This window comes from Alnus glutinosa, chromosome 1, assembly GCF_958979055.1.
Source record: "Alnus glutinosa chromosome 1, dhAlnGlut1.1, whole genome shotgun sequence".
NCBI lineage: Eukaryota > Viridiplantae > Streptophyta > Magnoliopsida > Fagales > Betulaceae > Alnus > Alnus glutinosa.
The window spans coordinates 4,314,677-4,325,338 of NC_084886.1; the positions used below are offsets into that span (position 1 = coordinate 4,314,677).

The window sequence follows — 10,662 nt, forward strand, 5'->3', positions numbered from 1 at the left end:
TGGGTCCCAATCAGAGAAGAAGATTTAGTCAAATAAGAGTTCACTAAAATGAGAAAGACGATACACAATGAACTCCACTTTTGGTTGGAGTTATACCACAATTTGGCTCTACAATACACTACACTCTGCTAGTCGCTGCTACTCTACTAAACAATATCTATAGAACAATATTAAACATGACATACACCACACGACACACACCCATAGCACATGTTGTCAATGTGGGCAACCCATCACTTATACTTTGTTACACTGTTTTTTAAAGTTAAAACAGAGGAGCTGGCCGAACTACTTTTATACGTGCATCGGTCCTCCTTCGCTCATGAGACAACTCCTCTCCCACCTCTCTCTACCCCCACGTCAATTATCCCACGTATTTGGGACTAGGTCTTCCTGTACGACGTAGCCTATCGCTATCAATAAAAGAAGAGAGGAAACAAGTGGCACCACAAAATGCAATCATGAATCCAACGAGGTATTTTTTGAAGGCATTTTCCATCTCAACTAAGAGATGGTATCGGTGCTTGAAGCACAAGAGTTGTGCTGGTGGGTAAAAGGTTTGCCTGGTTGGCTGTTGTGTTTGTTATGTTTTATTTTTTTGAGCCACGATTTGGTAGAGTTAAAAGTGGGAGTTAGTTCTTTAGATGGTTTGGTGATGGTGATGTACATATTTTAATAAGCTTGGTTATGCCTCTGATGCTTGAAGCACCGAGCTTTGTTGGGTTTCTTTGTGATCGTGGTTTGAGTATTGGCTTGGTAGTGGACCTGGCAATGTTGATGAGTTTGGTTCAATGAAAGAGTTGATGCCAAAGGTGGTTGGCCAACCATAAGAAAGACGACAATATGACGGGGTGGCTCTGTAGTTAAGGTGGAGGATGAGCTTGCCAAGCTCAACCATGGAGATCATGAGCTAGGGTCCTTGTTTTACCTTCGTGTTCTGAGTGGTAGGAAGTTGGACGTTAGTTTAAAAATTAGACGGAGAAGTTAGGTGAACTTTAAAACATGACGTCGTCTACTTAAAATTTTTCTCATTTAATCTTGGCCGTCCGTTTTTTAACAGCAGATATGCTGTGATTTTGTTTTACAGCACTAAAGCCGGATCCTTGTCTTTTCACTCTCCACGTCCCCTAGATTGGCCTCCATGCATCATCATCTTGTCTCTACCAGTTCTATCAGTAAGCCTTGCCCTAATTCCTCTCGCTAATCATACGCTGAGTTATAGTTATGAGACCCTCAATTCTACCCTCAATTCTATTTGATGCTTATCGAAATTTCGATCAACTTAGCCTGTTTAATTCAGATTCAATAAAGTCGGATGAGCTTAAATGCTCTTAAATTTATAATTCAGATTAAAAAACACAACTATTTAGCATCCCCACCAAAGTTTTATACATGAATAAATAAATAATAATAACGACGGAATATCAATATCCATCAGCTGAAAGGCAAATTTTATAAACCCGGTAAGAGGACTAACATTAACCAGAAAAACACTAAAGCACAACAGAATTTTCTGAACCAAATAATATATCATCAGCAAATTGAGAGAAACATGTAAAGCTTGTAAACTACAGTTGAATTCTATACCAAAACTGAGAACCGGGAGACCAACTATGATCAATCGATGTAAAAATTTCCAAAATTTTCTCACTAAGTGGATTTGAATCGTTAAACAAGAATCTTGGAGTTAACCGATACTCGCCGGAAAAAGAATAACCAAAGCATTGTCTTGTTCTAACATATTACCCGCTGAGCATTAAACTTCTACCTAGAAAAAGACATTGACTTCCTTCTCACTCATTTCATAAACATGGTCCTTTGCATCCGTCAGTGCACTCTGCATGATTAAATAATTTATTAAGATACATATGCAGAAGATATGAATAAGTAACAAATACAAAAAAAGAAAAAAAAAAAATGCAAGGTGGAAAAGAATAAAAAGGGAAAAGTTTTACCTTTCCAAAATTTGTCAGGAAGTTATTGGCAAAGTTCAGAGATGTAACTGTCACATCTTCATTAGCCTTTAGCGCTTGAGCAATGGCAAAAGCCCCATCATCCTGCATTCAAAATCAATATAAAATGGTGCTACATACTACTAATATGTGATAGGAAATTCAATAAAGCATAAAGTCTATACCCTTATTTCATTGAACCCTAAATCTAGTGAAGTTAAAGCTTCATTAACCACTTTCAAGCTGCGAGCTAGGCAAACTGCACCCTGCAGAGAGTGAAAAAAGAAAAAAGTAACATAAGATCAAGTAGCGAAAAATGGCCCAAATTCAATTAAGAGACATAAATATCTATAGAAACGAACTTCATCTTTAAGTCCATTTGCCCGCAAGTCCAATACAGATATGGTAGTATTATATTTCAAAGTATCTGCAATGAACTCCACACCCTTTGCTCCTATCTGCAAGACATTTCCGTGTAAATACATTGTTTAAAGGTTTTTTAAAACACAAGTCCTACTCTACGATTACCTGGCACCAACCGAGCTTGAGGGTGTTTATCTTTCCATGGAACTTGAGAACTTCAGATAAAGCCTTTGCCCCATCTGGTCCAATGGGATTATAACCAAGTTCCAACTGCAACAAGAGAGAAAAGCGGGAGAAGAAGAAGTATCCAACATTACTAATTGAAGAATGAGAAAAAGAGAAGAAAAAAAAAAAAAAAGGAAAGGAAAAGAAGAAAAGTGAAAAAAAGACGGAGGACTTACAGTTGTAATTACATTATTATCCTTCAAAACTTGAGCTATGTCACTGACTCCCTTGGCATGGATGTTATTTCCTCCCTGTAAGATTAAACACTCAGAATTGTCCTCCGAAAAGACTTGTTGACAATTTCTTTTAAAATAATTGAACCGAATATGTGAACATGGTAAGGAGTACTTTGTTCTCACCAGGTCTATGGTTGTTATCGTTCGGTTTTGCTTCAAAGCATCTGCAATTTTTTCAGCTCCCTGATAAATTTTGGAAGTTCAAATGTCAGTAGTTGGGCCAGATTATTACATATTATTAAATTCGAATACTTTAAATGTTGACTTGAACTCTAAACAAGAAACTCAGAATGGAGATTTTTTTTTTTTTTTTTTTTCCTTTTTCATTTTCGAGTAAGAAATTCCTTCAAAATTTCGAGCTCTGTTTAATCACTAACAAAGAAAGTTAAACAATTTATATTCTTCTGTCTCTTCTCTTGTTGGTAAACAAAGCAATCGAAGTGCTAGAAAGGCTTTTGATCGTCAGGCTGGGCTGATGAGGTAAGCAACAGTACTAAGTTGGGTCATGTGAGGGTGCCGGTCAAGGTGCTGAGGCAAGAAGGCACAAGCACGCCGGGCACCGGAGTGCTAGCTAGCTAAAAAGGTCAGGCAGCGAGACAGGGCCGCGGGTATGATGGCACTGTGCTAAGGAGCAAACCAATGTGATACCACTTTGTATTATGACTGAGAGCCAATACTTAGTTTTATACATATCAAGAACTCCTAAACTCATCATTCCTTCCCATAATCCTTACTCTTTAGATTGTTAGAATATACGCAAATGGAAAAGTAATAGTATTATCAAATTACTACTTATCAAAAAAACTTAAACTAACAGGAATAGTGAATGTAATCACTTAATTAATATTCTAATACCCTTACGTGTGGGCTCAAACTCTCCATAAGTAAACAAGCACAACACGTGAGATATTTTAACTAAAATGAGGGGGGTAAACAGTGAAGTTAAGGTTTGAAGTCAAGACTTTTGCTATGATAAAATGTTAAATCACCACTTATCCCAAAATTTTAAGCTAATAGGAATGAGTGAAATTTCATCATTTAATTGATAATCTAACAAATATAACTCTAGCACAATAAAAATAAATAAATAAAATTATGGTTTAATGGTGAAACCAATTTGTTGCTAGCTTATAAAAAATTTACTAAAGTAATTTCAAAACAAATATTTTTTTTTTTGAAAAATAATTCATTTCATTGAAAAGCATACAAGTTCATGGAACTGTGGAATAGTAACGGTCAACTCCCGAGAAGTATTAGTACCTCATCACCTATGTCATTCATGTAAAGATTCAACCATAACAGGCTCTTGCTCTTCTTTACGTATTCAGCAACATGAAAGGCACCTCTTGCGCTAATTGAGTTGTTGCTAATGTCTAGAAGTGTAAGCTTTCCTAAAGAGCAAATATGGATGTCAGGGTAACAACAGCAGATAGAAGTGCAGAAAAAAAGAAGAAGCATAAACATCTGGTAACCAAAAATATGTAAGTGGACTGCACAAACCTTTATGCGAAGATAAACCAGACATCAAGGCTCGTACTCCTTCGTCTCCAATAGAATTTCCATGCAAATGAAGTTCCTGACATATATAATAAGCTATTAATTCAAGTGAGCATCCATGCTAGTCTTATTTTTGACTTAAGAATAATGTATTGCCACACTTTTTTAAAACTGCCAAGTGAGCACAATATGCGGCTAAAGTGGCATCATCCTTTGCTTTCAAGAAAGAGCTAAGCTACACGGAAGAGGAATCCAAAAAACTTCAGGCCTAAAAGGTAAGTTCTCTTCTTTAGTAGCAAACCAGGTTATGCAACCCACACAATCAGACATGCAGCAGATAAAATAAGAAGGAATGAAGCAAATTCAAACAAGCATTAGTATCTAGAAGGTATTCAAATGACTTCAACAGGATTAGTGATCACTGAATCTGAACGATAACCATAGTGATATCTGCCAGGCACCTTTTCCCCAAACCCCACCAATCAAATCCTGAGGCTGTTGGCCAGTGAAATCAAAATGAAAAGTAAATGAAAGCCCAAGCATCAAGTTCATCTTCCATTGGTCAGCTCAATAATTCCTATAATGTTGGATCATCTTGAATGTTGGTTCTATCTTTTGCAGTTTATTGATAGATTCACACCGAGCACAGTCGCACCAAAATCATTAATGAGCTGAAGTTAAAAGAAGGTTCCGAAATTTTCTTTTCTTTTTTTTCGTTGGAAGAAGAGAGGGGGGGGACTGTATAGCAAGGCATCTTTCCCCTTTTAGGATAAAAAATAATTACAGGTCTTACATTAATTAGTACCAAGAGTTTCATTTCAATTATCCATAAAACTTTCAACGTTCATAAGTTGTGTAAGGATTTATTATAATTTTAACAATGAATAGATGCAGAACCCATTGCAAAATACCCTGGATAGGACATCTGCATCCTCCATTCAGATACACAGTTGAGAATTTATTATGGATCAACTTAATCAACTATCACTGGCATGTCAGTCTGCTCGTTTAGTTTCACATAGATAACTTATTTATCCCACATCTTGTAATCCAGATAACATAACTTGAAAAATCCCTTCAAAGGTCATAAACAATGTTAATGATCATCAACACAATACTGGTATTTTATACCCAGTGTGGAACAGAAAGATAAGAAGTGGAAGTAAATGAGATTATGGATGTAAATGAGATTAGTACCCTTATAGACTTGTTGCCCTCTAGTCCTTTTCCCAAAGCATTAGCCCCTAGAGCACCACCATAGTTGCCACTAAAGAACAATAAAGTGTCAGAAGAATTTCCAAGGAAGCAAAAGGTAAGTGCTGTATTGGAGAAATTCAATTTTAAAACCATGCAAGAGAGGAAGGATAACCAGCCAACTAACATAAGTTTTTTTAGCATGTAGAGATGAGAAATTACATTACAGAGAAAAGAAGAAACAAAAGAAAAAAAATGAAAAGACAAAACAAAAGGAAGAAAAAAAGAAAAGAAAAAAGACAACAAATGCAAGTTACACTCACTTGAGGTGTAGATTTCGTATAGTGTTATTCTCGAGAAGTGCTCCAGCAAGACCAGTGAATCCCTACCTCCATTTTCAAAAACATATCACAACCAGAATCAATTTCAACCTTAGTTAATTTTATATAAAAGTACAATCCTAGAATATGCCAAGTTAACTGCATACAGAATACTCCATCATATTGTTGTTAAGTTCAAGAACGCGCAAGCTTGAATTTTTCTTCAACAACTCCGCAACAGCCTTTGCACCCTGCACAAAAAAGTCAGTGATTCCTAAGGCATATTATTGCAGAAGAGGCTTCCCTTCATGTGCCATCAAGGTACAGTTTTTAATGTTAGAAGTAAGCTAACCTCATCACCCAAGTCAGTACTATTCAGCACAAGCTTTTGAATACTAGTATTGTCCACCAAAATATCACATAGGCACTGTGAACAAGGATACATCATACAAAATCTAACCTTTAGAGTAATACAATAATGGACAAAGATCGGTAACAAAAAACAACAAAATGAACACAATAAGAAACTTCACCACGTGCATTTTGAAAATGTTTGTAGCCAGATATGAAGTGAAAGATGCTCAAGACCATAGAAGAACGCTTGTACAGATCTCAAGTAAAGCAACATAGTACGCATAGAAGCACATTCACTGATCTAAAAACCTTCTTATCTCGTACTCTTATACCGTGTTCTTTTTCAGCATTCAATACAGCATTAAAATAATATCAAATCTTTAAATGTCAAAATAGATGGTCATTAACAGTGGACTTTGAGCTGACCTTAACTCCTTCATCTCCAATAGGGTTTCCAGAAAGATCAAGAGTCTTTAACACGATGTTTGATTGAAGAACACCATCAAAGGCTTTAATTCCAGCTGCAGTTATTCCATTTGCAGCAAAACTTACTTCCTCAACAGTCTGAAACACAACTAATATATTTCTGTAAGTTCATAATAGAACTGTGGTTGCATCCATATTTGTCAATATAGCATCATAGCACAGTAAAAGTAATGACATGACAACTAAATGGTCACCACATTAACTTATAGATAGATACAATAAAACCAGAGACTGGAAATAAATGAATAAAGCTTGAACCTGATTGTATCCTAAACTCTCAGAAAGAAAAAAAAGCCCTTCATCTCCAAAGTTGCGCACTGCCAAAATACTCTTGTAAGGTCAAATGACATATTTGTCACAATTGTATGGATTTCAATACTTAGAAATTATATTGAAGCAATGAAATAATTATGGTTGAGTCCGTTTTGCCACCAAGAATACTTTTTTTTTAAAAAAAAAAATACAAGGGAAGGGGGCATCAAATGCATTTGTATATTTGAACAGTTGCTTATGTTTCTCTTGTGGCGATTAGTTACCATGATTTTCTTGTTCTTTTTGCCCCTATTAGTTAGGTGGCTTTTCTTGTATACTTCATGTGTACATGGGGACATTTTACGCATTTAATGATAAATCGATTACTTACAAAAAAAAAAATGCTAGTATAAAGATTTCAGCAGCAACAGATTAAAAAAAAAAAAGGAGAGGATTCATCAAAAACAGATTTAAGAGGGGGGGAGGGGGGGGGGGGTGCAGATTAAATAGATCTCACGCTATCAATTATAGAATTGTAGAAAAGTTAGCTGACAGTTTGGCTTCTTGTATATGTACAAAAAAATCACTACAACGCTTTACTTCTTTGTAACCTACATCTATTCAGCATACCTGACAAGTCAACACTTCTGAATGTCCTAAGTTCTTTAGCAAATTCATTGATCTTCTGCTTGGATTCTCTATCAATCTTAGCTCTGAGTCCGGGTAAAATATTTGTTCCTGGGGCAAAGGACCATTGCAATCCTTGTGATGGAGACTTATTTTCAACAGATGAAGACTTCCTTGGCTTTGGAATAAGGATTTTCTCCACCAATTTCCACAAAACTGTCAGCTGAAGACATAAATTAGTCCAGCAATTGAGGAACAAAACAAGAATTTGTGATTGAATCCACGTCATTGTGAAATTTAGCTAAAAAAAAAATGTTAATTCACACATACAATTGCCCTCAATAAACACTGAGCAGCAACGCATGCACATTTCACTAAAATGCTAATTTCCTGTTAAGTGCATGATCAATTCTAGTAAAATCACATCAATTTAACTAAAATTTTCTAAATATTAACATAATTTTCTCCAAATTCCGCTATGCTTGTTCATTTTTTCACCATTCTTTCGACAATGCCAGCAAATACAAACTTATACAATTATGAAACTAAAAAAGCAATCCTAGCTAGCAGAAGCATCGGACTTGAGTTCCATTTCACTTTACTATCAACTTATAACGCCCTAATTCACACACACACACACACAAAAAAGAGAGAGAAATTAAACGCCAAATTCAATAAGCAGTTAAATTCCAATCCATACCGAAAGTAGCCGCGAAAAACACACCCGCCGGAGCGACAAACGACGCAACCTGCTTCACCGGAGTAGGTGCCAACTCGCCCTGAGCTTCCCTATAAACTCTACGACCAGTCGTCGTGCGCCTCGAACCTCCGCCAGCCCTAGAATCGGCCCTAACGACCAAACCTCTGAACCTAACGCATTTCCTTGTGCTTCCAAGCGAAACGGAAACGGAAACCGTTGCGGGTGTGCATCGCACGCTGCGCGCACGACAGCATGAGCCAGAACCGTTTATAAAACGGGCTTGTAGCCTCTGCTTGTTGAGGGAGACCTGAGAATCAAATGGATAGTGAAGAAAGCTGGGTATTTGAGCGAAAAAATAGTGGGAGAGACTAGAGAGCGAGCGAGGGAATTACCTGCGGGTGAGAGTAGAGAGAGACGGTGGAAGTGGAGCCCATAGGTGGCTGCAGAGGGACGGGGATTAGATGCGCATATGGGGTGACAGGTTCTTATCCTACGCTTTCTTAACGTTGAGACTTGAGAGGGGAGTTTGGAGAGAAGGGTTAGGAGGCGGATAGAGCGGCGGGTCTTCTAAATTGTTCTGAAACTGAAAGCAAAGTTGGAGTGTTGGACTACCAGACTATCAGTCAAAGTCGGACCGGCAAGCTCGGGTATTGGGTCACTCCGGTAGACCTACCCAAAATGAACTGAATGGAAAGCAAGCCCAAACTAGTCAACTATAGATGATCCATATGTTGGCCCAATTACAGAGGTTATGGATCAAGTATAGAAGTTGCAGTTGACTTTTTTTTTTACTTATTATTGCCTATTTTAAGTAATTAAATACTTTTAATTTTTTAAATCACTTAAAATACGTTGCAGATTAAAATGTATGTGATAAATAAATGTGAATAGTAATATTACTCTTCCTTGACAGTGTTTTTTTTTGTGTTTGAGCATAAAATTTCAAACTTATTGTCAAATTAATGTTCCATTTTTCCCAACTTAATTTGAGCAAAAGAATTCGAACTTACTCTCTAATTACTGTTCATTGATACTTTCACTTAGCTCTCTAATTAAGTTTAAGATCCTACTTCTGCCCCTACGTACATGCATGGCTAAAGTATGTTCTTGCACTATAGCATAGTGACTCAATGTAATTCCTAGGAAAAATAGAAGGTAAAAAAATTCTTAAATGGAGATTCAAATGTGAAACGATGGATTTTGGGCCAAAAATAACTTGCATCAAACATAGCTGGGTGGCCACGACATGTGCGCTAAAAAAATTACGAATTTAGATCATCTGCGCGATTCTCATAATTGTAACAAAAGTTATGTCAAGTTTATTGTCACATGTGTAAATTATAGCATTTTCGTTCGAATGCCACTCATTAGAATGGCACGTTATGCCACTTGTCAGTTTTCCTTAGCGATTAAGGTATCGTTGTTCAAACGAGACAAATTTCAAAGCGTCCAAATTTTGCCTCATATTATTTAGAAAAATCTCGTTCAAACGAGACACATGTCATGCACAAAATCAACTGTGGTGGAACTTGATGCTTAGATGGTTGTCACGTCTGATTCAAATGATCGAGACTCTTTTTTTAAAAAAAAAAAAATTCTTTAAATACGGAATTTAAATGTGAAATTTAACTTATCTCTTTCATTTGTCTTCTAACCCCTAGCTATAAAGTGATTTTAGAAAGTATTTGAAGTGAGAAATAAAGAGAAGCTTGGAGAAATATAAGGCGAAGGAAATCTTGTAGAAAGCTCAAGAGAGATCAAGATTCTGTCCAATTGTGTCTTCATTTATTTAAGTTATGATTAAGTTTTGTAAATTAAATGTTGATTACTTTAGCACATAAGAGGTTATGATGCTTAAATTGCATTCTAACTATTAAAGAGTAAATAAAGCAGTAAATTAGAGTTTTTATTCAAATGAATAAATTTCGATGGTTCATTGTGTATTTTGGAATGTATGTTCAGATGATTTTGGTTATCTGATATGGAAAAAGAGATTGGTGATGAAAAAATTTGGGTTCGGAATGATTTTGACGTTAAAAATTTTGAGACAAAAAATTCTCATTCAAACGAGATAATAACAAAATGTCTTATTCGATGCTCGATTGCATGGGGTTCAAACTAGACAACCCAAAAGTGAAAAATTAGGGTTTTCTCAAGGAAAAATGTTGTTCAAGGACTAGATGAAATGTTAGGGATTTAAAAAAAAAAGAATTATAACTAGTGAACATAATGTATTGCAGAGGGATACGTGATACATAGTAGACATTAGCAATTAAAGGTTTAAGCGAAACAAGTAAGTAAATCATCGATCTCACCATATAGAATATTCAAATTTGTAAATATAAGCTTGCACTTTACATGTGATTTACATGACTATTGCAAAACTGTTTTGAAAAAGAAGCTTTTAGAAAAGTATGTTAGAAATAATCAACATATTATTTAATCTAACATGCGCA

General features: G+C 36.0%; 1 protein-coding gene across 2 annotated transcripts; it reads right to left on the bottom strand.

Moving 5' to 3' along the window:
- Nucleotides 1-1,450: 1,450 nt before the first annotated feature.
- LOC133867187 (uncharacterized) lies at nt 1,451-8,794 on the bottom strand. 2 transcript variants are annotated; one of them, XM_062303900.1, is made up of 18 exons: nt 8,599-8,793; nt 8,207-8,513; nt 7,510-7,722; nt 6,886-6,944; nt 6,568-6,705; nt 6,140-6,214; nt 5,955-6,038; nt 5,791-5,852; nt 5,471-5,540; nt 4,277-4,352; nt 4,037-4,167; nt 2,900-2,959; nt 2,717-2,791; nt 2,481-2,585; nt 2,315-2,410; nt 2,138-2,218; nt 1,956-2,057; nt 1,451-1,837 (listed from the first exon to the last, which is right to left on the bottom strand). In XM_062303900.1, the coding sequence occupies exons 1-18, from the start codon at nt 8,638-8,640 to the stop codon at nt 1,769-1,771; spliced, it is 1,845 nt and encodes a 614-aa protein (XP_062159884.1). In that variant the 5' UTR covers nt 8,641-8,793; the 3' UTR covers nt 1,451-1,768. The 2 variants fall into 2 exon arrangements, with proteins under 2 accessions (XP_062159884.1, XP_062159891.1); XM_062303907.1 differs by lacking the exon at nt 2,315-2,410 and having other exon boundaries at nt 8,599-8,794.
- Between the last annotated feature and the right edge of the window lie 1,868 nt (nt 8,795-10,662).